This window comes from Fusarium mangiferae (assembly GCF_900044065.1).
Source record: "Fusarium mangiferae strain MRC7560 genome assembly, contig: FMAN_scaffold010, whole genome shotgun sequence".
NCBI classification, from domain to species: domain Eukaryota; kingdom Fungi; phylum Ascomycota; class Sordariomycetes; order Hypocreales; family Nectriaceae; genus Fusarium; species Fusarium mangiferae.
This window is the reverse complement of record NW_024573930.1, coordinates 1,364,681-1,390,977: the sequence shown is the minus strand read 5'-3', so window position 1 is coordinate 1,390,977 and position 26,297 is coordinate 1,364,681. Positions and strand designations below refer to the sequence as shown.

Here is a 26,297-nt window from a genome sequence, read left to right as displayed (position 1 = left end):
ATAACCGAGATCATCTGTGCTGTAGCGAGAGGTGGCGCTCAAGCGATGATACCTTGGGCCTGAAGATCTCCAACATGGCTTGCTTCGACCTACAGCAGTCGTCGAGATATAAAATATCCTGCTCAGCCTTGCAGTTCGTCTTACAGATATTTCCGTGGCAGGTCACGCAAGGTAAGCCACTTGCATTATTTCCCGTTGGTTGTGTAACTTGATAGCCTTACCGACTTTTGGTGTTTGTATCAATTCGTTGGCGATGTTGTTCGTTTCCTGGGCTTTATCTTATCTGAACGTTTGAATAATATCCGGAACGTCACTCATTGTTCGTGCAGATGACATGACATGGATCTCGAAGTGATCAATTATACGAGTGCAGGCATAAGTCGACTGGTCTTAGTAATCGTTTCATCATAATCATCCAGGTTTGTTTGTTTGACACGTGAAGCCTCAATTCCCCAGCTAGCCAATCAACGTGTATATAAGCTTTCAAGTCTTCGAGTTGATACTATAAATGAGAGACTCTGAGTATTGCGACGGAGGGACGGCAAACACAGCCATACCAATGCTGGCTACGTATGTACTCTCCTGATAGTTTACCTCGACTTCATGTCATCGCGGGCTATGAGGTCTTGTGTTACCTCTGATAAGGGTCCTTATCCCACCGCCTTTTATACAGATGGATAGGAACTTGGAAGCGGAGCTGCTATCCGTCTGTACTACACTATCTTGCCCATAGTCGTCAAGATGACGATTATCATCACCATGCCGAGAGACATAATAAAATCGATTGATGTATGTGAGCGTTTTTATATACCTTTTTTGGCCACGTCTGGTCTCGTAGCTGTAAATCGTCTGAACATAATGGACATATGAAATTATCCTGTGTCCCATCCCGTCCCGTCCCGTCCCAATCACAAACATATGATTCTCATATATAGTAGTCGTCGTCATCGTCATCATCATCACATATCCCAAGGGGTATCCTCATGCCGTTCAAAACCCCAACCCAACGCCGTAGCCCAAGACAATCCACCCAAAGAAATAATCAACTGATTCCCAACCATTCGACCATCTTGTCCACAGCTTGCCTGCCCTCTTGAATTGGTAGAAGAGGCCAAACGTGTACCATGCCCTCTCCATACACCAGCTCGACCTTTGTGCCCTGCTCCTTGGCCATCTCGACCATCTTCTTGGTATCAGGCGTCAAGAGATCCAAGCCAGCGGCAAACACCAACATCGGCGGTAGTCTCAGATCTCCGTATATGGGACTAACATTGGGATGATGAGTGTCCATCTCTGGACAGATGAGTCTTGTGATCTCTGCGATGCCAGGGACGTCGAGCCATGGGTCCTTGAGCGCTGCGTTGTGGAGTTCAGGGTTGTCAAGACTGGAGTCAGTGCAAGGCGTGATGGGCACAATTCTCTGCGCAGTCTGTCTACCAGCCAATTTCGCATTTTGCGTGAGGACAAGAGCCATGGTCCCTCCAGCTGAATCTCCCATGACCCAAAACGGCGTCCGATCTGGTGCCGATGCGAGTTCGTCGTGGAGCGGCTGCACGAACTCGTACATCTTCATAAGCGACGTCTCAGGGCCAAGCGGGTATATTGGTACGGTGACAGTAGCATTCAGACGCCTCGCAAGCTGAGCCACCAGCTCCCAATGCTGGGGCGTGATATCAAAGACGAAGCCACCGCCATGGAGATACAAGATTCGGCCACGAGTTGGCGTCTCTGTCTTTGGAGAGACTATGTATACGACATAATCCGCAATGTGGCCTTTTCTCTTGTACTCCTCAACGGCGAACTCTTTGTAGAGGTGCTTGGGGGGCACACGCTCGGGACGAAGACGCTCCTTGGCGATGCGGTTGTTGATGCCCTCTGCTGAACTCCATGTGCTCTTGAACCACCACCAGATGATCCAGCTGAGGATGCGGGCTTTGAAGCTGGGCATTGCTGAGCGAGACGGAGTTTATGAGGGTATCACGGGAGTGGGAATATGCAATGACTGCATACAGTAGACGATGGATGTTCAAGGTCTACAGCTGCAACCACAGCCAGTTGTCATTATGCGCTGGCGGCTTTTTTCTGTGGAGGGGAATATGGGTACGAATAGGGTGGTTGGTGGTGAGGGGTCTACGTACGGTCTACGGTCTACACCGCTATAGTAAGGTATGGCGCAAGTTGTTGAGAGGACAGGCATCTCAACGAATAGTGCAGCACTGTTGCACAGCATGGCCAAGTATTTTTGTGGTCAGTTGGGTTATTTGCAGTATGAGTATGGGTTGGCTTGTAGGACGATGGAAGTAAGTTTCAATCCATCTCGACAATCTAGGGTAGGTAGGTGAGTAAGGTAGTAGTCAGACATGATGACCCCAAGCCGAGGCAGACCAACCATCGTGAATTGTTAGGTAGGTAATCGTACATGTTCTTTACAAGCTTGAACCCGTTCCTATAAATTGATATTACTTGTCAATTGCTGCAATAATCCGACTGTTATTGCAGATAATCCGATCGACCAAACGGATGAAGCCCTTTCTTTACTCACCAGTCCCAACCCCAGAGTCTAGTGATCACCATGTGCTTGCTGCAGTTGCATTGTCAGAGATTATCAGATCATGCTCGCATATACGTACACATTCACATTCACATTCAGCTGTCACAAGGAGCCCTTTGACCCGGGAGTCCGGAGATGAAAGAGCACTGCGTTAACACGGGAACAAGATTGACATGAACCAGTATAAGGAAACGAGAACGAGAACGAGTCTTTATTCAGCACAGTCAGGAGCATGATATTCATGTCAATACTCATCGCGATGATTGATAAAAAGTGGTTGAAAACAGGGTTATCACTGTCTTGACTAGTGTCGCCTAGCTTTGAAAGTGGAAGTGATCTTCGAGAGCTGGACAAGACGAGTTGTGATGCTGCATGGGTCAAACGCAGGCGTTGGACGCTGAAGGATCTCGCTTACAATGACCCTTTTTCCTTCTTCTCTTTGCTTTTTGTGATTTGGGGTCTGAATCGAGGTGACATTTAACGGTTGGATCCAGTGTATATGTAGTAAGACGGGCGAAGGGATATCTTCAGTGTCTACAGTCAACTGACAGCAAATTCACTCCACTCACTTTGGCGGATACTTCAACAGTGCGGGCATTCTAATATCATGCTATTTGGTGAACAGTATAGCGAGTACACTGTCTGTACGGTTACTAGTTGATCCCTAAACCTCTTGTTCACAAAATAACCGCCAGTATCACACCTCGACCAAGCCATCAACCCTCTCTTCAACTTATGTACCCAATAAGATCAAATCCTCACCCTAAACTCTTAAACCACCTCCGCATTTCAACTTCAAACTAGTGCAAGCCCAACCGAGCCATCCTCTACAGCCCCCCCCCTAACACCCCCTAACACCCTCTAAAATACAGTAGGGCCAGGTCTGCTCTGATTGGTGTACCGCACGTGCACACACTTTAAATGCAAAGGCCTGACCTATGACATCCCTGCCATTAGCATTTGCTGGTTCCGGGTTTTCCCCTCCCTCGTTTCTCTCCTCCTCCACAAAAAACCGACGTCAGTGACTACGATTAAACCGTTGCTCTTCCCCAGACTGTCACTGTCTCTGTTTCTTCTTCATATCTCTCGACTCCACTTCTTCATCCCATCCCATTTCCTCCGAGAAACAATTGAGTCCCTTTACTACGACGTTTGATCACAAAACACAAGCAGCACAAGTAATCAGGCACTGGTTCTCTCCTCAACTGCGCATATTCCGGCATCATCGCGAAACAAAAACAACTCGGCTTTGCTCGGACCGTCGCTCGGCTACCCCGTCGACCTCTACCACCAACCTCTCTCCGTCACATCACAAACACACCAGACCGATAACCTCACGATGCCTTCACAACGACCGTATTTCCTCTCTTCTTTCCTCGCCGCCTTCCGTCCTCAAGGCCCCTCTATCTCTACTACCGCTCCCCATCAACATCAGCCAAACAAGCACACCCGAGATGCAACGACCACCACAACTGCCACAGCAACTGCAGCAAACACAACCACCACTGCGACTTCTACGTCACATCATCATCATCATCAGTCTCAACAACAACCAACTACTTCCAGTGTCGCCATCCGTCCGCCCCGAAACACCACTTCATCATCACCGTCAACATCAACATCTCCCGCCAACGGCACCGCCATTCCTATTCCTGGATCATCTGGTCGACGTGGAAGTGATAGCAGCAGTGAAGGGTTCCGTGATGTGATAGGCGCCGACAAGTGGTATATCGGTGGACGCACACCCGGCGGTGAAGAGAAGTTCTTCAAGCTTGGCGTTATCCGCCGGGTGAGAAGCAATGATGGCTTAAGCTTGGATCGTCTAAGCTTATAATCTGACGCATAACTATTTTTATGAGACTTTTTACGACTACTGGCCGGGACAGGAAAGATGTGTATGCATCACTCCTTACATGATATGCCACTCTGGTACAGACGCACGAACTTCACTTTTGCATGAATTTGGGATGCTCGATATGAAACTGGGTATGGTTAGGGCTACAAATAGGTCTGAGGGAGGACCGTGGGTATGGCGTTCAGTGTTTGGGTATATTTCACATCTGGCATGAAATAAGTTCCCAGCGATAAGAGGGCCACATGCTTATCAAGACAAAAATACAAAAAGAGTATCTTTTGCAACCACACCGCTCATATGCCCTCCATTTTGTGTTTACCACATAAATCTTTGAAGTCGACCGTCGTCCAGCACAGTCCCATCTTCTGCCTTCCATATGTAAGGCTTGGTGAGGAAGATGTAACCTGTTGCAACATTGATGGCGATGAACCAAAACGTCTCAATGATAAGGCGTAGATCATAGTGTTGAAAGAACTCAAACAATTGCCTCGTCTTTGGGTGATTTGAGAGCCGAGAAGTAACATCACCGTGATAACCATGATCATGAAGCCTCCACGCAGGTACAAGCAGCCTCCACATCACCCAGGGTATGATAAAGTATCGTGGCTCTACTAGCGGGGCCGTCATGAGTGACAAGGTTGTGGCAAGCAAGAATATGAGTCCAGTCGAGGTGGAAGCTGGTATAACGGAAGCAAGAAGAGAGTCATCTTCCAAAGCCTTGCTCAGTTCTTGACCTTTGGAAGTATCCCGAGAACTCCCTGTTATCTCAGCTGGAAAGGCGGCATAAGTTTGTCTTGGCGAAAACCCAACGTTAGTCACCATAGGATGACTCAGAAAGGGAGGGTCTTTTGTTCCATTCTCATAAACAGAACAAGCACGTGTGTGGATAGTGAAGAATCGTGAGCAGCCAGCGATGGTACCCCACGTCATCCACCGAGACAAGGTATAGGGGACAACCAAAGCATATCGAATCCAAGAAGCCCGGCGGATGGTGTATCGAAAGACGTAGAACATGTAATGGCGGTTGTCAGCCAGAGTGAAAGGGTGTATAATGGTGTTGTAGCGGACGACGGCGAGTGAGAGCGCGATGGTCGCAAGGAGGTAGAGGGGCCAGATTATAAGCTTAATCCCAAAGATGAAGCTGGCAATTTCCAGTGGCTTCGACAGACGTGGGTATTTTCTGTCCGAACTGCCAGTTGCCGAGGTTTTCTTAGAGCTTCCTGACCTTCGTGATTTGCTGAAGGAAAATGTGGCCGGCTCTGCATTGTTCTCTGCCTCAGGGGCTTGCTTGCTAGTTAGAGTAGGCGGTCCAGCCCGCGGCATTATTCGCAGTATTATGTTAATGATGGGTAGGGCATATGGTACCAGAAGTGGCAGAGAGAAGAAAGCAAAGAAAGGCCATATGTAGAGCATCTGTGGGAGGTGAATAGTAGCAATATGGTTGGATTTGTCACCTTGTGTCGTTAGCCACAGACCCGACAATATGAAAAGGGAGTACTTACCGAGGACAACACCACCGTTCCATGCCACGAAGCCACCAAATGAGACAAGGACAGCAACGTAAGGCCATATCTGTCTAATGACGCGGATTGGGTTGCAAATCGCTGCGATTCCCAGACTCAATACACAGAAGAGCATGTCTGATCTTCAGTTAGTGACAAGTTGATTTGCAGGAAAGAGCTGTTTTACCATCTGGCCACATCATGTGCAGTGGGGGGTCATGAATATCTCCAAGGGAATACCTCCAGGCAAAGTACTTGATCTGCTCAAAAAGTGTCAAGATAACTGGCTGATCAACCTGCTCCGGCCGTAAGGTCTTGACAGCATGGACAGCTTCTAGACCACCCATATACACAACAACCCAGAAGACATTGGTCTGGCGAAAGAAAAGTGTGACAATTCCAAGGAAGATTGTCGTTAGATCGTTTAAGGCAGAACTACGATCTCGACCAATGCGCTTCAAGTGGTTCAAGTACGCGACCAGGACGGCTGCAGTAGATGCAACATCGGTGTAGTAAAGTCCAGAGAAGAAGAAGAGAAGCGGAAAGAGGGCGACGTTAAGCGCAGTGTGAACTGCAAATTGTGAAGTATTGCGTAGCCGGGTCGAGGTATGGGCTTCATAAAAACGTGCCTCGATCTGTTGACGGCACTTCAGGACCAAGAAGGCGAGTATCACCAGAACAACGACGTTGGTAGCCCGTAGACTCTTGACATCGCAGAAGTATCCACCCACTGAACTACTAGGTCGGACGACTCCAGGCGTTGTAAGAGAGAGAAGATAACTGCACGGGGCTCAGCATTTGGTTAGGGGTAAATAAGCGCGTGAAACTCACAGCCCTGGTGGTGTCGTAATCTTGTCATCCCACTCTTGGAACCTCCCCTGGCAGTATTTCTGAGCCTGCGGTATATGGAATACTTCATCCTAGCTTGAGTTAGTATCTGTGCAATGGGCATGATATAAGATAAGGCGTACCAGGTAAGGCTCAGGGACCAGTGCTGAGACAATATACAACCAAGAGACGGAAGCGACAGAAAGAAAATAAAAGAAAAAACCCTCTAAGCGCGAGTTAGGGCCTGAAGAGCTCTTGAATCGCCAGGCAAAAAGAGGTAGCGCAATGATGAAGGCTGCGACTGTCTTGTATCCTTGAGATATGTCCATCTTGACAGGTGTTCATCAGCAGTTAGCTGAACGCGAAAGAGATCGTGTTGAAGGAATTATAATCCTCTCATGACATAGAGAAGCCAAATATTTCTGCTTAGAGAGACAATAATTAGAAAAGGCGAAGGATAAATGAATGGCCAAAGTCAGCTTGAAATTGTATAAGACGGGCAAGCTGTATCTACATGTAGGAGAGAGAACAGTGTTTCGTAGTGAGTTAGTGGCACTGTACTTTAATGAGTGGAACATCATAACAACAACCCCAAATGGTTCAAAGCAATCTCCAAGCCCCAAAAGGTAGGTATTATAGGCTACAATAGTGTCGCTCAAGAACCACTCTATACCTTCCATGCCTTTACTGATCCATTCTTCTGAGCAGGACTTCCATAAGGTGCCAGGCATGTCTCTGGCTACAAGTTAAGCACTTAAACATCAGCCAATCACAGGCCGTACATTTCACAGCAAAATTCAATGCTCAGAACATGTCTATTGGAATATCTTATACAAGGAGAGCCGGCACCGGCGCTGAACAACGTCTATCTTCCTCAAGTCCACCAAATAATTTAGAAAGGCTAAACAGACTATTAGTAACTGACCCCAGTGCTTCGTGTCATAGTCAACACTCACGTTGTCGGCGGGGTGGATCTCCTTTCGGAAGTAGTTGCCAAGGAAAGGGATCTTCTGTATAGGAATTAATATCGTGGCCAAACAATATCGAGACATGTTCGTTCGTACCTGGAGAACGTCGCGCTGCACACGGGGAATACCGTTGGCGAAGAGGAGGACAGCAACAGCGGCGGGGGCACCGTACATAGCCAGACGGGAGCCGCTATAACCCAGTCAGTTCCCATCCACAGCATAAATATCGGTCGTCCAGCGAAGTTCATAATCAAATTCCAATCTCTCATCCGTCATATCCATCTCAGCCGCGGTTGATCATTCTAAGGCTTCGGGGAAACGGAAGGGAGATGGAAACTCGGTTCGCTTGCATATTCGGTTCTCGGCCGTCTTCTCGGTTTAGGATCGTGCACTTACATTCGGAAGGCAGCCTGAGGGGTGAAGCCTGCAACGTTGGGCTGAGCATGGTACCTTTTCCAGAGTATTAGCCAACGTCACTACTTCAATGTGAACCCTTGTGTAGAATTTTGAGAGTCGTAGTTCGCTTGTGCCTTGACAGTGCGCTTCGAATTCGACGTTCGGTGATCGTAAACTGGTATAACGTACTTAGGACCATAGTTGCTCTTGAATTCCGACATGCGGATGGGAGTCTGGTGAGAATCAGGTCAGTCGATTGCACTCTTCGTAAAAGACGCCTCGAGCCATTCGTGAATATCTGTAGCTCGTTCTCGGCGGTCGTATCGGAGGGTTCGGACGTACGTAGGAGACCATCTTGAGTTTTAGGGCGGTGGAAGCCTGTTTCGTCGTTCAATTGCTCGTCGATGTCGTCGTCGTAAAAGAAGGGCCTTGAACTTGGTTGCGCGAGTTTGCCGGACGGGAAAGATCGGGTTTGTTTGGCCTCAGGCCTAAAAGAAGCTTTGAGGCAGCCGACCAATGATAACCTCAACTAAAGACCCACTCTTGGCTTTCAAGCTTCGGTCTGCTATAGCAGCCTTGTCTTTGACCTTTCTTTTGTTTACTTTTATATCACTTAGTGTTGGGATAGTCGTCGTGACCAGCCACGATCTTGTGATGGACAAATATATCGATGGTCGCTTCGAGCGACTAGAGAAAGCTCTCGCAAATCTAATTGATTCAGTCACAAAATACCATCCCTCTATACAACAAGGAGAGGAGCTCAATGCAGCCGACCAAGAACTAAGCAGAGGCTTGGAAGAAGGTATTTGATACAACTTAGCCAGCCATGAATATCCAGCTAACTTGCTTCTCAGTCCAAACCCACCAGAACAATTATTTGCGTATTCAACAACTGCGCGAGTCGTCAAACGCCCTTGACACGCAGATCCGCGATACTCTTTCGAATCTAGCTACTACTCGCAAGGATATCGTGACGACGCAAACCACCACATTTCCTTCTGGCCCAAGCTACCCCATCGCCTACGAAGAGCTGCTCAACTATGCCCGACGTATCAGTAAAACGACTATGCCACCAGCAGGCACCATTAAAGCCGTACCACCGACGGCAGATGTCCCAGAAGTTCAGACTCCAGGCGGTCAAACACCAGCAGCCCAAACCCCAGGACCCGAGTCGCAAGCAGCTTCAGTCATGACACCATCTGTGCCTCCATCGTCTCAGGTTCAAAGCCCGGCAATCATGAATGGCACGCCAGCTGTTTCTCAGGAACCTGCGACTCAACAGTCCTCCATGTCCGCCAACACTGTCCTGCCCAGCGAGTGGACACAGTTCTTGAACCCCTTGACCGACCAGATCTTCCTCCCTTGGCCAAACGACCTTCAGCTTGGCGCTGGCTCCCTTGCTGCTAACCAGCTCCTCCAGGAGCAGGGCATTGACCCCAAGGGCTACGATCCAGCCGAGGAAGAAGAGCGCAAGCGTCGTGAGGAAGAGGAGAGAAAGCAGAAGGAAGAAGAGGACCGTATTGCCCAGGAAGAGCGCGAGAAGAAGCAACGCGAGGAACGCGAGCGCCAGCGCATCGAGAGAGAACGCCAGAGAGAAAAGGACCAAGAGGCCTGGAGACGCGCAAGTTTGGTTGGTGGTCCGGCTGCCCCTGGCGAACAAAGGAGCCCAACTGGACCTCCACAGCAAAAGGCCCAGTTTCAGTTTACTAATTTGGATGATTTGGATGACGACGACGACGACGATTGAGCAGGAGGAAATAAGCCAACGAATTTTTGATATCTATAATAAGCTTAAAAACAATGCAGAACAATGCCTCCTCGTCAATAGCCAACACGGCCCTGCTCTGTTGGCACTGGCCTGATTTTGATATCCGTCTAAATGAAAATGAATCTACTCCGTACTCGCAGCGTACTGATGCAACACCACGGATCCTTATCACCATAATCTCGCCGATCTGGCCCTTGTTTGCAGCTTAAAGCACGGCTCATGGTAAACGCGAATTCCAGACGCTGGTCGTACATGTATTTTACAAACACCAAAATCCCGTCTCTTGTTCATTAGTCACTTGTCGTTGATGATCCATTCGTCATAATTGGTGCAAGGCCGTCTCTTAATCAATCTTGATGGACGAGTAGATCTTGCGAACGAACCACCAACTGGCAAAGTAGCCGATGGAGCCTGAAACGGTCAGAATGGTAAATAAAAAAAGGGCCAGAAGAACTTACCAGTAAGAATGAAAAAGAGGAATGAAATGATGGCACTATAACCCATGTAGAGCACAATACCAGCCAGTCCACTCGCCCTGACCTTTGTAACAAGGTACAAAAGACAATTCAAGAAGATATAGCCACCACTCATACCAGCAGCGAGGAAAGATCTCCACTGCCAGTTGTAATTCTCAGCACATAGCAGGAAGTACACCATAAGGATAGTGACAGCAGCGCAGACAACGATCATGAGACCATAGCAGAGGAACAGGAACCCAAACATGTAGTAGATCCTGCTGAACCAGATCGAGTTCATGATGAAGAAGAGCTCCACAAAGATGGCACCGAAGGGGAGAAGACCGACAATGAGCACGCTAGGGACTGGCTTAAGGTAAGTGCTCACAGGAGGAATCTGTCGTGGAATCTGGTTGGTGCGGACAGGGGGCTGGAACTGAGGAGAACGGAATCCAACCCAAGAACCGCCGAACGAGAGAGGAATCGAAATAATGAACCAGATAGCAACAATCACAAGCATGGTGGTGAAAGGAACCGCGCCTGAGGACTGCTTGGCCCAAAGGAAAAGGTTCAGGAGGAAGAAGCTGGAGAAGACAATGCCGGGGACCAAGGTTGGGGTCAAAGCAATGTTCAGCTTCCAGCTCTCGCCCTGCCATGCCTTGTAAGTTCGAGCAGAGACATAACCACCAACGAAGCCAAGGACAGTGTACATGAGGATCATGATTGTGCCAAGGGATCCACGGTTTGAAGGAGACAAGAATCCAAGGAGAGCAAAGAGAATGGTACACCCTGTCATGCAGAACAGCTGAACACCATTGCCAGCCAAGACTGAGAGCAGAAGAGGACGCGAAGGGGTTCGGAAGACGTCGCCATGGACCAGCTTCCAGCCAGAGTCTTCCTGAACACCATCCTCAACAACCGAGGTACCGCCAAAGTCGTCGAGGTCGATCTGGTCGAGTCTGTTATAACGAGCAATATCCTTCTTGAGAGCGCGGACCAGGATGGACATGACAGTGAGAACAAGAATGACGACAATGATAGCAGTATCAATAAGCCAGAACCAATGAATCTTAGGATCAAACACGTGCAAGTACTTGTCCCATCGAGTGGCCCAGGCTGTGTCCGACTTGCGCCAGATCACGCTGTAGCTAAAGGTAACATGCTGTTCGCCTCCGGACAAAACGATAGGCGGGTGATTGGCGCAATCAGCCTTGCCGCCGTACTCCTTTGAACTTGGCTGCACAACCACACCAACGACACGGCGCTGGTTGGGGTCCTTGTTCACTTCGTGGTACTCGACGGCGATTTCGTAGTGGTTATTGAACAGAATGTTGTCGTCCTTATCATCCTGGCCGAGCAAGAAACGGGGGTTGTAAAAGGTAGTGCCAGTCAACTGATCTAGAACTTCCTGTCCAGCTGGCAATCCATCCACAAGCCATTCCAGGCTGTATCCCTGTTCGATGCGGCTTTTGACGAATTGAACCGATTTCTCAGTATACTTGACTTCGCAAAGGGGTTTGCAGGTCTCGTTCTTGCCCATGATAAGCTCAAAGGGAGAAGTCATGATACGGTCTCCGAAGAGAATACTACCCAGACTTTCCGATACATATTGAGGGCCGCCTTCAGGTTGGCAGAATTGGAACGCAGGGTGGTAGTAGTCGTATGAGACAACGGCGTGTAGTCGCGGGTCTTGGGAGCGGTCGACAGGCTTGATGCTATTCACGTAAAGCGGAACCTTATCTCCCTCTTTGTAGGTAGTAGGGGCTACACCGGGGAGATAGAAGGCAGACGCCAGCTGTGGTATAGCTAACAATGAGCTGACGAGCGCTGTACGAGGCGCAAAGTCTCGGAAATGCATATTGGAAAGTTAGATCATGCGCAGGCCGATAGAGGGTAACAAAGGAGGATTGCGAAAGCCGATATGTGAAGCTGTCGATCAAAGCTCCAGCTGACGACGACTTGCGCGGCCCGCAATTTCGAGTCGATGAGGAAGGAAAATAAAAATCCTAGTAATCACTGGCAAATTTCCTCAGTTTCTGCCTCTTGTATCGTCCGGTCAATGATATAAAGGATCGTGTGGTGAATCAAGCCAGCGAAACAGGTACGAGAGTAAATCATCAAACAGGGAGCTTCAAGGCACTTGCTGTAATCTGTCATGGAGATATTAGCTGAGTCAGGAGGATGAGCCACGCACTGAAACAGGGGATTTGTGGCGTTTGTGGCTGTCGAGGCAGGAATGTGGAGACTGGCCAAGAGTGCCCCGCTAAAAAGTTGAAGTACTCCAAACTTTTCGACAAGACATGACTTTTCAATTGTCTAGAGATTTCAAGTCTCGGGCAAATAGATCAACATGGCAGCACCTACAACACTACCGGCGCTACTGACGTCGCTAACCCAGTCTCTGTCATCAGCACTCGAGGTCACACCAAAACTCGCAACTATCGAGCACCAGAAGGATGGCATTTCACTTCTCGATGTGAAGAATGAGCTTCTACTGTCATATCTACAAAACCTCGTTTTCTTGATTCTACTCAAGTTGCGCAACTCGAAATCAAACTCGGATAAGGCTGAAGATGAATCCGAACTCGACGAATCTGTGAGGGCAAAGCTGGTGGAACTACGACTTTACCTAGAAAGGGGAGCCCGGCCGTTGGAAGAGAAGTTGCGCTTCTCCATTGATCGCTTCCTCCGAACGGCGGATGACGCAGAGCGCGAGAGACAGGCAAAGGAAGCCAAGGCCGCCGCTGGATCAGATTCTGAGGAAGAAGAGGAAGACTCAGAGGAGGAGGCAGATGCTGAGGCTCTGTCTCACAAGCCCGGTAACTTTGGAGCCATGGCTGATGATGTTACCGCTCGCCGTGCGGAGCGTGATGGAGGAGCTGCGGGTGTATACCGCCCGCCCAAGAGAGACCGCGCCACGATGGATGCGCCTCAACGACGCGAGAAGCACGACCGTCGCGCCGGCAAGTCTCATACCATGGAGGAATTCGTTGCTTCAGAGCTATCCAGCGCACCTTTGGCGGAGCCCAGTATTGGCACCACAATTGTCCAGGGCGGTCGCAAGATGAAGACCGACGCCGAGCGAAAGGAGGAGGCAGAGCGCCGAGATTACGAGGAAATGAACTTCACACGTCTTCCCAAGGAGAGCAAGAAAGACCGAGCTCAGAAGGCGAAGCAGGCTAGCCGCAGCAACCGCATGCAGTTTGGTGGCGAGGATTGGCACAACCTGGGAGTGGGTGTCGACCGTATCGATCGTCTTACCAAGCGCAAGCAATCAGGTGGAAACGTTCGTGCTCTTCTGGACAAGAGCCGAAAGCGTGGAATCGACACAACGGATGGACCCCGAGGAAGCGGTATGGGAGGTGGTATTGGAGAGAGATTCAACAAGAGAGTCAAGGTATTGGAGGGTGGACGTCGCGACCGTGGAAAGGGTCGATAGACGGTTTGATGTTAATAGATATGTTTTCTGGCTTCTGGGGTGTCCAGAAACGAAACGATCTACGGATATCGTTTCATGGCCATATGCCTGCTGGATGCAATGGAGTTCAAAATTTGGGTTGCGTGTAGAGAAATTATCAAAGCAAACAGGCTGCTTTACTGGGAAAGCATCACAAATGCAGTGAACACATCTTCCATCTAGGATTGAGATTCTAATGAAATAAGTCAGCTACTTCTTATAATTGGGACATGACTGAATGCTCTCATCTTAGGTTTGGGTTGGACTCTCGAGTTGTTGTCACTGATAAGATAACGGTCTAAACTTTGGCGGGGGACGAACATGGAAATTTCTCTACAACCGCCCCTCCCAGCGTTGACTTCCCTTGGACTTGCAACCTTGAAGCTGACTTACTTCACACCTAAATCCTGTCGCAAAAACGCCCAAGCTTAAGATACTGGTATAAATTCCGTATATATACTCGGGGTCGACATACGAGCCAAGGGTCTTCTAGAAACAGCTGCGCATTGTGGTTGTCGCAAAGCGAACTTGGAGCGACGTAGAGTCATCCAAACCGAAAAGCGAATAATAAGGCCTAGCCAGCTTCTTGACTAGCAATTTCTGGACAAAAGCTCTGTTTTTCTTACGAATAATCTCACAACATGTCCACGACGTCAAATACACCGGCCCCCACGGCCTCAATGGACACCGATGAGATGGACGTCGACTCGAGCGTCAAGCCCTCCGCAACCAACAATCCCACCACGATAGATGACGACGACGATGACCCCATCACCGCAACATACAACGTCTTTATCAACCCATCTCTACCTTTAGGCCGCCGTCTTCTTGTTCTCCAACATCCAAACCGAACCGATGACTCTTCACGACCTCCACCAACCGAATTGCGCGTGAAGGCTCAAGCTGGCATGGTTGAGGTCGATGTACCCCTCGACAACACAGTCGCCTATGACCGTGAGAAGGGCCAAAAGTGGGGAAAGACGTTGCATGCTTCCATGGCTACAAAGAATGGCGGCAGTCATGGCTTGGCTGGTGGTTTTGGCTTTGGTACGGTCCAGGCTCGAGGCGGCAGGAAAAAGGCCGAGGATGAACAAGAGAACATGGATTGGGCAGAGGCTGTTAGGCAGGATAAAGTGCTCCGGACACAAACCCTTGGTGGGCAGTATCCCGAGTATAAGGAGGTTCAGCATATGGTTGGTGTCTTTCAAGGCAGTAAGTCGCATTGGCTCTTGAGTCCATATATCTTCTAACCCACTGCCAGAGGACTTACATCTCACACCTGTATCATCACTTGTTCATCTACGCCCACAACTTCACCACATTGACGCAACCGTCCAACAAGCTCGACAAGACGCAGCTACCAAGGAGTCCGCTCCCAGCACAGCAGCCGGCACTGCTCGCGCAATTCACATGACTGTCAAGGCTACTGGCGATGGCGATACCGTTACCACCGAAACTATGGCTGATCGTCTACGAGCTGTGCAGACAGAGCACTGGCGAACTATGCACTACACAGATGAGAATGAGGAGGCTGCCTGGGAGGTTTATAACGAAAGCCTCTTCCTGCGCCCTGCTCAGGAGGAGGCCGCAGAAGAAGCAGAGAAAGCCGATGGGGCGGAGGAAAATGAGTCACCCCTTGAGGAGTCTGTGCCAAAATTCGCTCGTCGATGGGATGACGATGAGCTTCTTGAGGCCGTAAGCGGCATTAAGAAACCACAACCCGCCCCAGAACCTGTTAAGGAAGATCCCAAGCCAATTGCTCCCGCCAAGCAGCCAGAGCAACCTGCGCCAGGGGCTGACGAGGCACGAAAGCCCAAGCTTCGACCACGAGGTGGAGCGGCGGGAACCGTTCCTCGACGGGGAGGTAGACCTCGAGCTACAGCTTCAAAGACGACCAACGTTGATGGATGAATAGTGGACGTTTGGTGCTAGAATTAAACTCAGGGGGCTAAATAGGTTGCATGGGACGGCGCAAAGGATCTATCAACTTTATATAAAGAATTCAAAAGTCACAGTATAGAAAGGTTTGCCAAACACGCGTAAAATTTGCAAATACGATATAACCTATTTCCTCAATGGACAAGAGTCCTCCCAAACTCTCTCCACGAGTTAGTGATGATCATCCGACTGTAATGCCGGCATACATGAAAGCGCTAAGCAATCGCCATATCAGGGGTTAGTAATTTTGTACACCCAGTATGCCTATACGCTGAACCGCTCCCAATAATATTTTCGCCAGCATGTAAACCCTGTTTGTTGTGTTGTGTTGCATCCTGCATATCCCGGTCGTCTTGAGCGCTCTTATATGCCAGCCCAAGAAAAAAGCCCCAGAATCACCGACAATAGCCTGTATGCATGCTCATAAAACATACGTTTACTGGAGAAGCTCGACATCCAAACCAATGGATCGCATGAACAAGTTGACACTGTTCAGCCGCTCTGCTCCCATAGCGGGAGGGAGAGTCTTTGAAACAGTGACAGTGTCGAGCACACGGTCCTTGACAGCAAGGACCAGACGAGTTTGTTGATCGTGAGTGGCGCTGACGCCCATAGCTGCAAGAAGCTGCCATACATAGACGTCCTCTCCAGTGTTGACGCTACCAGGGAAAATGTAAGGTAGCGAAGGTTCGAGTCTACTGAACAAGATCTCAAATGTGCGATCCCTGATGCTTGTTAGTCAAAGTAGTGATTCACGGTCCAGGATTTACATACCAGTTATCCCACTGCTCAGGAGTGCCGGCGCCTGTCTGTTTGAGAAGCACGGCACGACTGAGAATAAGTGTCAACATGGACACACCAATTCTTGATCTAGCAATGAGATCGACGTTGAGCTTGGTGGCAATCAGATTCAAAACTCCATCAACAATATCCAGGCCAGTGTCGTTGAAATATTGCATCAGTGATGGCATGACAGTAGAGATGAAGAGTTCAATCTTCTCTCGCATTCGTGCGTTGATTGTTGTCACCTCGCCGGGTGTAATGGCAGCGCCCTGAACAACATCCAATTGATCGAGATGATAGATAATCATAGTCAAGATAGTAGTTCGTTGTTCAAAAGAGAGATGAGGGAAAAGACGAGGAATGGCCTTCTCACCCTTGGCACAAGACAAGAAAGCGATGAATGGATGGGGGACAACAACTCCAATCTGTTCGTGGACCTTAAGCTCTTGCCAGAGCCTGGCATTGTAGGTTTCTAGAATGGTGGCCCACTCCTTGTGCTTGTTCTCGAGCTCCTCATCGGGGCCGGTCATAGGTGGTGGGATAAGTCGAACATGGTCCTCGATTTGCATCAGGGTCTGATAAACCTTCTCGACGTTTCGAAGGATGGTCTTTCGATCAAGGCTAGATCCCTTCTTGCCATTGTTGGGGCGCTGATGCTCACTCTCGGTGCGCTTGATGCTGAGGAGGGGCTTAGGGGTCTTCGCGTTGCTGAAGGAGATCTTTCCTAGACTACCTGCGATGACCAGCTGAGGGTTCTTGGGTTTGTTCTTGGCAGCTTCGACAGCACGCTGTACCTGCTGCTCCATTCGTTGGAAGTGGTTCTCAGCAGGGCGTCCATGACGGCGCATGCCACCCTGACGACTACCAGTCTGGTAAAGATATGTCTGGGCAAAATTGCTCAGAGGCTGACTGGGGTTTTGTCGCTGACCGGCTCGAATATGGCTGTAAACCTGGTAGTAGAAGTCCTCGGCAATCGAGGCATCAGATCCTTCAACGGGGTTGCCAGTAGCGGAAACAAGCTGCTGGAGCTGGATACGGGTGATGAAGTTCTTGTCCTGGGGAGTCATCAAACCGTTGTCCTTCGACAGAAGCCAGATCTTGTGGTTTCGCTTAGCCCTCTTGGTCTCTTGATCCAGATAGGCGGCCTTCTCTTCCTCGGACATCTGCTGCATTTGGGGATGAGCTTGTAACTGCGCGGCATTAGGGATGGCACCGTGAGACTGCTTCGAGTGGTGTCCATGCTGAGGTGGAACATGCGCATCTGGGCCGGCGCGGTTAGGATTCTGCAGGATCTGGGTCGGGTTGGCATGGAGCTGCTGCTGATGCTGAACGGGAGTCGCCTGAAGACCCGGGGCTGGCGGCGTGGGCTTCGACTGGGTGCTTTGGGGTCTCTGCAGAATAGTCACCGGATGGCCGTGACCATGGGCCTGAGGAGGCTGTTGCTGATGAGCAGTAAATCCGGGAGGTGGCTGCTGATAGGAAAGATCTGCGGCATGTGGCTGAGGGGTCTGCTGCTTGGGCTGCGATCGCATGGCGGCCTCGACCTCTTCCAAGCTCATGACTTTGCGACTGGGCGCATGCTGGGCAGGCTGCGCTGCAGGAGCAGGAGCAGGAGCAGGCGATGCTTGCTGGGCTGGCTTAGACGGCCCAATGCCCCAGATGCTTCGGTCAACATGGAGATCAGGGAGCGCTTCGGGCTCACGGTACTTCTCGTAACCAGATCGCACAGGCTGTTGGTAAGACTGTTGCTGGTAAGGCTGATTAGAGTAGTAAGACTGGTAGTCGGCCGAGGTATACTGGTTGACGGAAGAATGAGCCTGAGCAGAAGCAGCGGGTTTAGCCGCAGGCCCCTGGCGATTGTAGCGAAGATGCTCCTCATCAATGGCATCCGCAACCTTGGCAGTCTGGCCAAAGAAATCAAAATCCTTGCCAGCACTGCGAGAGACTGTCGGGCCACTGTCACCGAACGTGTCGTCGTTGAATGCGTCTCCAGTCTCTTCGAGTTGGTCTCCGAGACCGTCATAAGTCTCCTCGAAGTCTAGGGCATCATCATCGCCATCCCTGCCTGATAAACCAGCAAATGGATCGTGAGATTGGGAGAAGCCAGGCGCAGCCGTGTTATGGCGCGTAGTATCGAGACCGAAGAAGGACATTTTGAAAGAATTTGGGCAAGTGGACGTCGATTGTACTATGAAAGAAATTAGTACAAACGCCAGTCAACTATAGTCGCTTTGAGCTCCGTGCCCCGCTCGAGGTATCCTCAGGAACGCCCCATAACCTCCCTGGGTCAGATATCAAGCTTCTTTTCCCAACTGTTCGGGTCGCTAATAGAGTGTTCGTGACGACTGAGATGGCGGGGTTTTCTGTAGTTCATCTTCCTCTGTTTCCTGAGTCCTTTTCTTGCATGGTCCTGTCGTGGTCGAAGTTGCTTGACTCTGTTCCACTAGACATCATGTGGCGCACATCACTACCAACTTGGAAGAGAAGACGATTTTCTTATGTTTGAGCCGCCTGTGAACGGTTCGCGCTGGAGGAAGCTTGTGCAACACAGAATTCGTCCTTAGGTCAAGGACGTCGAAGGGTTTCCCGTCCCGGACATATATATCCAGCAATGAACAGGCCGGGGGAAGCGAGCAGGGTAGGAAAGCAACAGCTGAAGTAAATCCACTCACCACTAAGAGAATGAGATATGTTCAGGATCGTTCAGCGCGCACAAATCTATCATGATGTCTTCCAGTGAAATAGGTTCAAGATGTTTGTATCGTGGCCAAGCATGCGAATATAGCGCTATGTTGGCTGTGGAAAGGTTGTTAGAAGTTTCGAAAACTCTATCAATGAGCTTTTTAAGCTGAAAGGGTGGACAGCCGCTTGGGAGAGAGCGGGCTGCGATGTTGATGCGCGGCGAAGCTCTGATGCCGACGATGATGCGACGAAGTGCCAACGTTGTTCTCCAAGCCCGCTTCCCCCACATGCGGCTGGATGAAGGGTGGATGAGTTCACGTGACTCATCACGTGACTCTATTGTTGACTTTCTTCGAGTCCATGGGACACAATTGGGACCAAAAGATGCTAAGGCTTGTACAAGTTTAGACTAGGATGAATAAAATCATCAAGATAGAAAAGGAATTACATAAATCAAAGAATGGAGATATCTTGACATTGCAAGAACAAGGTTCTCCACGGTGTCATGTTCTCAGCCCTTTGTCATGAGGTATTCATGTAAATCACTTCAATGACGCTTTTATTGAATTGATTTGTATCGTTGTATGAAACTCGGGCCCAAAGAGGGATTCTACTCTGTAGATATCGTAGGTTGAGAATGGTTCAACAGTCGACCTTTGAAGAGCTCTTGATAATAAAGTCACAGATCTTAGGTGAAACATTAATGGGAATAAACAGCCAGTCAATCAGACATACGGAACGGACATGAGCTTGAGCCTGAATAAGCTTAACGATCCATGATATCAGCCGAGAGACTCAATGCAAGATTGAGGAGGTCAACTAACAGACAACAAAAACGGAACGAACGGCTTCAGAGACCAACAATAAACAATTGGCTACCTCGTACAGTGGAGAGAGGACGAGAAATCGGGGACTACTACAGGCTGGTTGCAGCGTTCCTTTGACGCAAGGTTCCTGGGCTGTATGTAAGCTGCCAACCTAAAACAAGCCCAGGAAACGTAAAAAGGGGCACCTCCATCTCATTCAGCGATACGAGAAAAACTGGTGATGCATTCGACGTGTAACACTTTTCCCAATTCAGGCCTCGATTTGCTGCAGAGAAACCTTCTCGATCGTGAGGCTTGAGTTACTGCAGATCCCCATTCCTAAACATTCTGCAAGAGGCGCACGGCGCAACCTAAACGAGCTGTTATATCTGGATCAAGGCGGTGCGATGACAATGGAGATTTCCAAGGTCGGGGCATCCCTGTAAACAGATCAGTCTCCTGCTGCAAGTCGTCGTAATCTTGACAGCGAACAGAAATCCACCTTTCTTTGAACGGACTTGTGGGAGAGGATAAGCTGAAAAAAGTTTGCTACCTGTTGGACTGGATCCAATGTCATTAGACTCACTCCAAAAGCGTCTGGACTCGGCAATAGTTTGACACAGAAGCCATTAATCGAAGCTGAGATGCGCTAACAGACGGGATAACCCCCCCTGAACGCCAGGGGATCCCAAGTACATATCATTCCACGAATACTTCGTTCTAGTGCTGCCAAGTGCTGGAAATCAGGTATTTTCCCTCCAAGCCCCTGCCGAAGATACCTCGAGTCACCCTCTTCTTATCAGGACAAGCTGTGCCTCTAGGTCTAGTCGCTGTGTGTACCTGACTTTGACGATCAAGGCCTGGGCTTGTTCCCCCAGAACACGTTGTTATCTCATTCCAGTGCTCTCCAGCAACTTGTTGCGTGCCACTGATTTCAACTGTGTCTTTTGTATTAGAATAAGTAGATACTTTCCTGCACATGCCCAATTCGTAAATATTAATCCTTCATCGTAAACCGTCTCTTTTTCTCTCCTTAATAACTTGTTCTGTCTAGTTCACGATATTGACCTTGTTCTTCGCTTCGTGAAGAACTAACGAGGAAGACCATCTTTTTTTAGTGCAGAAAGATCACCGACCGTTCCTTTTACTGGAGCCCCTCAGTCCCCCGGCTCCCTAGGTACTAACGTAACTGCCTTAGTAGGCGGGCTGCTAGGTACTCTACTAGGTGTCTTTTTTCCCCGTGCGCGCTGCCGCCGAAACATCGACTTTGGATCATCCATCTTTCTTCTTTGTTTTCTGTTCAAATTTCCCACTTCATTTGAACTCTTCTTGTACTGACGATTTCATATCGTCAATTCTTCTTTCGCCATGGCTGCCGGTCACACGCGCTACGTGCGCTATATTGCGCTCGCGCTTTTCGTACGTCGCCTTATTCATTCATGTCCCATGGGTTTCGATGCTCATGATGGCTTACGTTGCCACCTGCTAACCCGACCCCTTTAGACGCTCACTATGTTTTACTTCTTCTCCAATTCCAAGATCGATACCATCCCCGTTCCTGGCAGTGTTGGTAACTTCCCAGGCGGTCCTGGAAGCCCCAGCAATCAGCAGCAAGCTCCTGGCACCGTCCCTAAATCCCCTGATGCCGGTAACAACGTCAACTTCCCCGGTCAGCAGGCACCTGTCACTGAGGAGGGAGACACTGCCCTCACCAAGGACGACGCACCCGCTCAGAAGCCCGCTGGCGATGCCCCCGATGTTCCTGCTCCTCAGACTCCCAAGGAGGGTCCTGCTTCGGGCGAGCTTGCTGAGGCTCCTCTGGCTATGTCCCCCAACGACCCTGGCTGGAGCAACCTCCAGGGCACTGCTCCCGGTCCCCGTATGAACGCTACATTTGTCACTCTTGCTCGAAACCAGGACGTCTGGGAGATTGCCGAGTCCATTCGACAGGTCGAGGATCGTTTCAACCGCCGATACAACTACGACTGGGTCTTCCTCAACGACAAGCCCTTCGATGAGCAATTCAAGAAGGTCACCACCTCTCTCTGCTCTGGTAAGACTCACTATGGTCTGATTCCCGAGGAGCACTGGTCTTTCCCTGAGTGGATTGACCAGGAGAAGGCCCGCAAGGTCCGTGAGGATATGCACGAGCGAAAGATTATCTATGGTGATTCCATCAGCTACCGTCACATGTGCCGATTCGAGTCTGGTTTCTTCTTCCGACAGGAACTCATGATGAACTACGAGTACTACTGGCGTGTTGAGCCCTCCGTCAAGCTCTTCTGCGACATCCACTACGACCCTTTCCGTGTCATGCATGAGAACAACAAGAAGTACAGCTTCGTTCTCTCTCTTTACGAGTACATCGACACCATTCCTACCCTCTGGGCTAGCACCAAGAAGTTCATGCAGAACCACCCCGAGCATATCTCTTCCGACAACTCTATGCGCTTCCTCAGTGATGACGGTGGTGAGAACTACAACAAGTGCCATTTCGTAAGTTGAGCTCTAGTTATCAGCCGTTTCATAGCTAATTGGGTTTAGTGGTCCAACTTTGAGGTTGGTAGCTTGTCCTGGCTCCGCAGCAAGCCTTATCTCGATTTCTTCGAGTCTCTTGACAAGGATGGTGGTTTCTTCTACGAGCGATGGGGTGATGCTCCTGTCCACTCTATTGCAGCTGGTCTTCTCCTTAAGAAGGAGCAGATTCACTTCTTCGAGGATATCGCCTACTACCACGTTCCTTTCACTCACTGCCCCACCGACGAGCAGCGACGTCTGGATCTCCGTTGCCACTGCAACCCCGATAACAACTTTGACTGGAAGGGTTACTCTTGTAAGTTTTGTTGAAGGCTGTTTCAGAATCATACGCTAACCAAGCAACAGGCACTTCTCGATTCTTCGAGCTCAACGGCATGGAGAAGCCCAAGGGCTACGAGAAGCAGCAGTAGATAAAATAGTATTTAACATGGGGTTGTATAGGGTTGTATCATACAGGTCGTGATGCTCGGTAGATTGTCTGCATGATTTCTGGGCTGCACACAATGGGCCGGCATTGGGTGATGTTCTTGCGGGAACCAATAACAGGCGTCTGGGTTTGAAGCACTTTGGACAACTTTTGATCATGTTAGACTGTATGAATCAAGGATGTTCTGGGATCGTTTGAATGCTTTCTTGAATGCTCGAAATAGTGTACAATATCATTACATGGCCGCAGCCAGGTCTATTGGTTTTGACACATGCCTTGTATCATCGCTTTGCCATCTTCTAACCCAATTCGTCCGTTCGGTTTCCGTATGCAAATTGTTTAACCAACTGTGGCCTTCTTTGGCTTCTTAGTGCCGTACTTGCTTCGACTTGTTGTTCGGCTCGCAACACCACCCTGGAGTAGTCAGTATCTCACGTTTGATATAGATGTGGCCAGAACTCCAGTTTAAGGCCAATAGACAATAAACATACCAGATCCAGAGCTCCTCGAACAAGATGGTATCTCACACCAGGACAATCCTGTGCACGTCCACCTCGCACCAACACGACACTATGCTGCTGAATATTGTGTCCCTCGCCAGGAATATACGCCGTGACAACAGCGCCAGTGGAAAGCTTCACACGAGCGGTTTTTCGCTCACCAGAGTTGGGCTTCTTGGGTCGAACAACACCAACGCGGAGACAGACGCCTTTGAGAGCGGGACAGTTTGTGTTGGACAGAGCAGGAGAGACAGCGTGACGTGCGCGCTTGCCCTTTCGGATACCGCGAAGGACTTGGTTCAATGTCGCTGGACGAGCTGTTGTGGGAGCGAATGCGCGGGGTACTGAGGTTGTGAATGTTCGGAGGCTTGGTTGGATCAGCCGGCTTGGTGGTGTTGAGAAGGCTGTGGTAATAGGACGGCGTGTCGCCGGGGAAAACAACTGGCGGAGGATGGAGCCGACCATGCTGGGCGAGTCTTCGCTGGTCGAATTGAGCTGAATCGTCGTGGGAAGTGGTCGAATTGATCCCGTATTCGGCCTCTGGCTATCCCAATCCCCAAACTCATCCAATGCCGATATCAAAATCTCAGCCTCTCGAAGCTGTGTCACGTGCTACGAAGACTCGGATGTTTTGTTTCTCCGGACCAAGCAGCAGATCACATGCCACAGTCTATCATGCCCCACCTAGATCTTTGACGTCAGCGGTTAATCGCCGGTGCATCTTTTCCCACCCCGCAATCCTCCCCATTTCCCATCCCGCATTGGCTAACAGATTTCCCCAAATCGATCCAAGTCAAACAAAGTCAAGTCAAGTTCCATTACCGCTGTACAACCGAAGACATCCTCGACCTCGGTGGTTATCCTCGGCTGGTCTAGGCCGAGCAGCGAGATTCTTCAACCGCTTCAGCCGTATAAAGGGAAGGGCGTGTAACGACTGGGGGCAATGGGTGATTTGTATATACCGAGGCTAAAATAATTGATATCTTGACCTTCTTGTTCTCTTCTCGCCTTCATCTTCTTGTTTCATACCATACAAAGAGCCTGTCTTGGTGGTTGTCGCTTTTGGCTTGTGATCGTCAGACATCTAACATACCCGCCTCACGCCTCGATCTAACCTAGCCACTTCAGCTTTCCTACATCTCTTCTCTTTCTTTTCTCTGACATAGTCACCGCTCTTCCTCACTCCTCTTTTCAACACCGCGAATCTCACCATGTCTCCGTCATTTACTCGAGTGGTGCGCCCTGCTCTACAGGGTGGTCGAGGCCTCACACAGCGCATTGCCACACGAGCCACCGCTCCCCGAACGTTGACGAGAATAAACCTGTGAGCGCAATTTTGAGAATGACCAGAATCAATCGCTAACTCTGCGCTCAAGCAACACTGCTCGTCCTCTATCTACAACATCCATCCGCCGCAATGAGCAAATCGACATCTCCGAGATCCCTCCTACACCCATCACTCACCTCTCCGAGATCGAGGCTGCCATGGCCGACACCGTCTCCAAGTTCTCTACAGATGTGATTCTTCCTCGTGCGCGTGACATGGACGAGGCTGAGGAGATGGACCCCGCTGTTGTTGAGCAGCTGTTCGAGCAGGGTCTCATGGGTATTGAGATCCCCGAGGAGTACGGAGGTGCCGGCATGAACTTCACTTCCGCCATTATCGCCATTGAGGAGCTTGCCCGTGCAGACCCCTCCGTTTCCGTCCTGGTTGATGTGCACAACACCCTCTGCAACACAGCTATCATCAAGTACGCCTCCACTGCTATTAAGAAGAAGTGGCTCCCTCGCCTTGCGACAAACACCGTTGCCTCTTTCTGTCTCTCTGAGCCTGTCTCTGGTTCCGACGCTTTTGCCATGGCCACAAGAGCTACTGAAACCGCCGACGGTTTCAAGATCTCAGGTAGCAAGATGTGGATCACAAACTCCAAGGAAGCCGAATTCTTCATTGTCTTCGCCAACCTCGACCCCAGCAAGGGCTACAAGGGAATCACTGCCTTCATCGTCGAGAAGGGCACCAAGGGCTTCTCTATTGCTAAGAAGGAGAAGAAGCTCGGCATTCGCGCCTCAAGCACATGCGTCATCAACTTCGACGACGTTGTGATCCCCAAGGAGAACCTCCTCGGTGAGCGCGGCCATGGTTACAAGTACGCCATTGCCCTCCTCAACGAGGGCCGAATTGGTATCGCTGCTCAGATGACCGGCCTGGCTCTCGGTGCTTTTGAGAACGCTGCTCGCTACGTCTGGAACGACCGCAAGCAGTTCGGCTCTCTCGTTGGTGAGTTCCAGGGTATGCAGCACCAGCTCGCCCAGGCCTACACCGAAATCACGGCCGCTCGCGCTCTCGTCTACACTGCTGCTCGCAAGAAGGAGGCTGGTGAGGACTTTGTCAGGGATGCTGCCATGGCCAAGCTCTACGCTTCTCAAGTCGCTGGCCGTGTCAGTGGTTCCGCCATTGAGTGGATGGGTGGCATGGGCTTTGTCCGCGAGGGTCTTGCTGAGAAGTACTTCCGCGACAGCAAGATCGGTGCCATTTATGAGGGTACCAGCAACATCCAGTAAGTTCCAGTCTAATAGTTACATCGAAGCAAACACTAACATGCTATAGACTTAACACTATTGCCAAGCTCTTACAGAAGGAGTACACATCGTAGAACGATAGAGAAAAATCTAGAAAGAGGTCGAGGTATAAATGGAATAAACAAAATATAGGTCAAAAAAATATCTAAAACACGTCAATGCCCCCTCGCACTTACAAACGCAACCGTGACAATGTGAAAACGAATCATGAAGCAGTATATAGACCTTGTCAAAGTGCACATCCTCGAATACTACTGTGCAGA

At 49.9% G+C, this 26,297-nt stretch overlaps 12 protein-coding genes across 12 annotated transcripts; 6 read left to right on the top strand and 6 right to left on the bottom strand.

Moving 5' to 3' along the window:
- Positions 1-1,042: 1,042 nt before the first annotated feature.
- Positions 1,043-1,948, bottom strand: FMAN_02557 (uncharacterized protein; the record flags this gene model as incomplete). Its single annotated transcript, XM_041820132.1, has 1 exon — positions 1,043-1,948. One exon carries the CDS (start codon positions 1,946-1,948, stop codon positions 1,043-1,045), a length of 906 nt encoding a protein of 301 aa, XP_041686043.1.
- Positions 1,949-3,890: 1,942 nt separating this feature from the next.
- Positions 3,891-4,385, top strand: FMAN_02556 (uncharacterized protein; the record flags this gene model as incomplete). The annotated part of the gene is made up of 1 exon (XM_041820131.1): positions 3,891-4,385. The coding sequence occupies one exon, from the start codon at positions 3,891-3,893 to the stop codon at positions 4,383-4,385; it is 495 nt and encodes a 164-aa protein (XP_041686042.1).
- A 336-nt stretch (positions 4,386-4,721) lies between these two features.
- On the bottom strand, positions 4,722-7,065 carry FMAN_02555 (uncharacterized protein; the record flags this gene model as incomplete). Its single annotated transcript, XM_041820130.1, has 5 exons — positions 4,722-5,860; positions 5,909-6,046; positions 6,096-6,688; positions 6,740-6,828; positions 6,880-7,065. 5 exons carry the CDS (start codon positions 7,063-7,065, stop codon positions 4,722-4,724), a joined length of 2,145 nt encoding a protein of 714 aa, XP_041686041.1.
- A 563-nt stretch (positions 7,066-7,628) lies between these two features.
- FMAN_02554 (ubiquinol cytochrome c reductase 8.5 kDa subunit) lies at positions 7,629-8,454 on the bottom strand (the record flags this gene model as incomplete). The annotated part of the gene is made up of 6 exons (XM_041820129.1): positions 7,629-7,637; positions 7,693-7,746; positions 7,801-7,894; positions 8,101-8,154; positions 8,290-8,333; positions 8,443-8,454. The coding sequence occupies 6 exons, from the start codon at positions 8,452-8,454 to the stop codon at positions 7,629-7,631; spliced, it is 267 nt and encodes an 88-aa protein (XP_041686040.1).
- A 300-nt stretch (positions 8,455-8,754) lies between these two features.
- FMAN_02553 (uncharacterized protein) lies at positions 8,755-9,847 on the top strand (the record flags this gene model as incomplete). Its single annotated transcript, XM_041820128.1, has 2 exons — positions 8,755-8,902; positions 8,955-9,847. 2 exons carry the CDS (start codon positions 8,755-8,757, stop codon positions 9,845-9,847), a joined length of 1,041 nt encoding a protein of 346 aa, XP_041686039.1.
- Positions 9,848-10,211: 364 nt separating this feature from the next.
- On the bottom strand, positions 10,212-12,181 carry FMAN_02552 (uncharacterized protein; the record flags this gene model as incomplete). The annotated part of the gene is made up of 2 exons (XM_041820127.1): positions 10,212-10,279; positions 10,327-12,181. The coding sequence occupies 2 exons, from the start codon at positions 12,179-12,181 to the stop codon at positions 10,212-10,214; spliced, it is 1,923 nt and encodes a 640-aa protein (XP_041686038.1).
- Positions 12,182-12,673: 492 nt separating this feature from the next.
- Positions 12,674-13,762, top strand: FMAN_02551 (uncharacterized protein; the record flags this gene model as incomplete). The annotated part of the gene is made up of 1 exon (XM_041820126.1): positions 12,674-13,762. One exon carries the CDS (start codon positions 12,674-12,676, stop codon positions 13,760-13,762), a length of 1,089 nt encoding a protein of 362 aa, XP_041686037.1.
- Positions 13,763-14,421: 659 nt separating this feature from the next.
- Positions 14,422-15,691, top strand: FMAN_02550 (uncharacterized protein; the record flags this gene model as incomplete). Its single annotated transcript, XM_041820125.1, has 2 exons — positions 14,422-14,992; positions 15,042-15,691. 2 exons carry the CDS (start codon positions 14,422-14,424, stop codon positions 15,689-15,691), a joined length of 1,221 nt encoding a protein of 406 aa, XP_041686036.1.
- A 463-nt stretch (positions 15,692-16,154) lies between these two features.
- Positions 16,155-18,654, bottom strand: FMAN_02549 (uncharacterized protein; the record flags this gene model as incomplete). Its single annotated transcript, XM_041820124.1, has 2 exons — positions 16,155-16,443; positions 16,493-18,654. 2 exons carry the CDS (start codon positions 18,652-18,654, stop codon positions 16,155-16,157), a joined length of 2,451 nt encoding a protein of 816 aa, XP_041686035.1.
- Positions 18,655-21,357: 2,703 nt separating this feature from the next.
- Positions 21,358-22,937, top strand: FMAN_02548 (putative mannosyltransferase involved in N-linked and O-linked glycosylation; the record flags this gene model as incomplete). The annotated part of the gene is made up of 4 exons (XM_041820122.1): positions 21,358-21,408; positions 21,493-22,485; positions 22,534-22,822; positions 22,873-22,937. 4 exons carry the CDS (start codon positions 21,358-21,360, stop codon positions 22,935-22,937), a joined length of 1,398 nt encoding a protein of 465 aa, XP_041686034.1.
- A 356-nt stretch (positions 22,938-23,293) lies between these two features.
- FMAN_02547 (putative ribosomal protein S12) lies at positions 23,294-23,919 on the bottom strand (the record flags this gene model as incomplete). Its single annotated transcript, XM_041820121.1, has 2 exons — positions 23,294-23,368; positions 23,446-23,919. The coding sequence occupies 2 exons, from the start codon at positions 23,917-23,919 to the stop codon at positions 23,294-23,296; spliced, it is 549 nt and encodes a 182-aa protein (XP_041686033.1).
- A 746-nt stretch (positions 23,920-24,665) lies between these two features.
- FMAN_02546 (putative acyl-CoA dehydrogenase short-branched chain precursor) lies at positions 24,666-26,108 on the top strand (the record flags this gene model as incomplete). Its single annotated transcript, XM_041820120.1, has 3 exons — positions 24,666-24,778; positions 24,831-26,012; positions 26,063-26,108. The coding sequence occupies 3 exons, from the start codon at positions 24,666-24,668 to the stop codon at positions 26,106-26,108; spliced, it is 1,341 nt and encodes a 446-aa protein (XP_041686032.1).
- Positions 26,109-26,297: the final 189 nt, after the last annotated feature.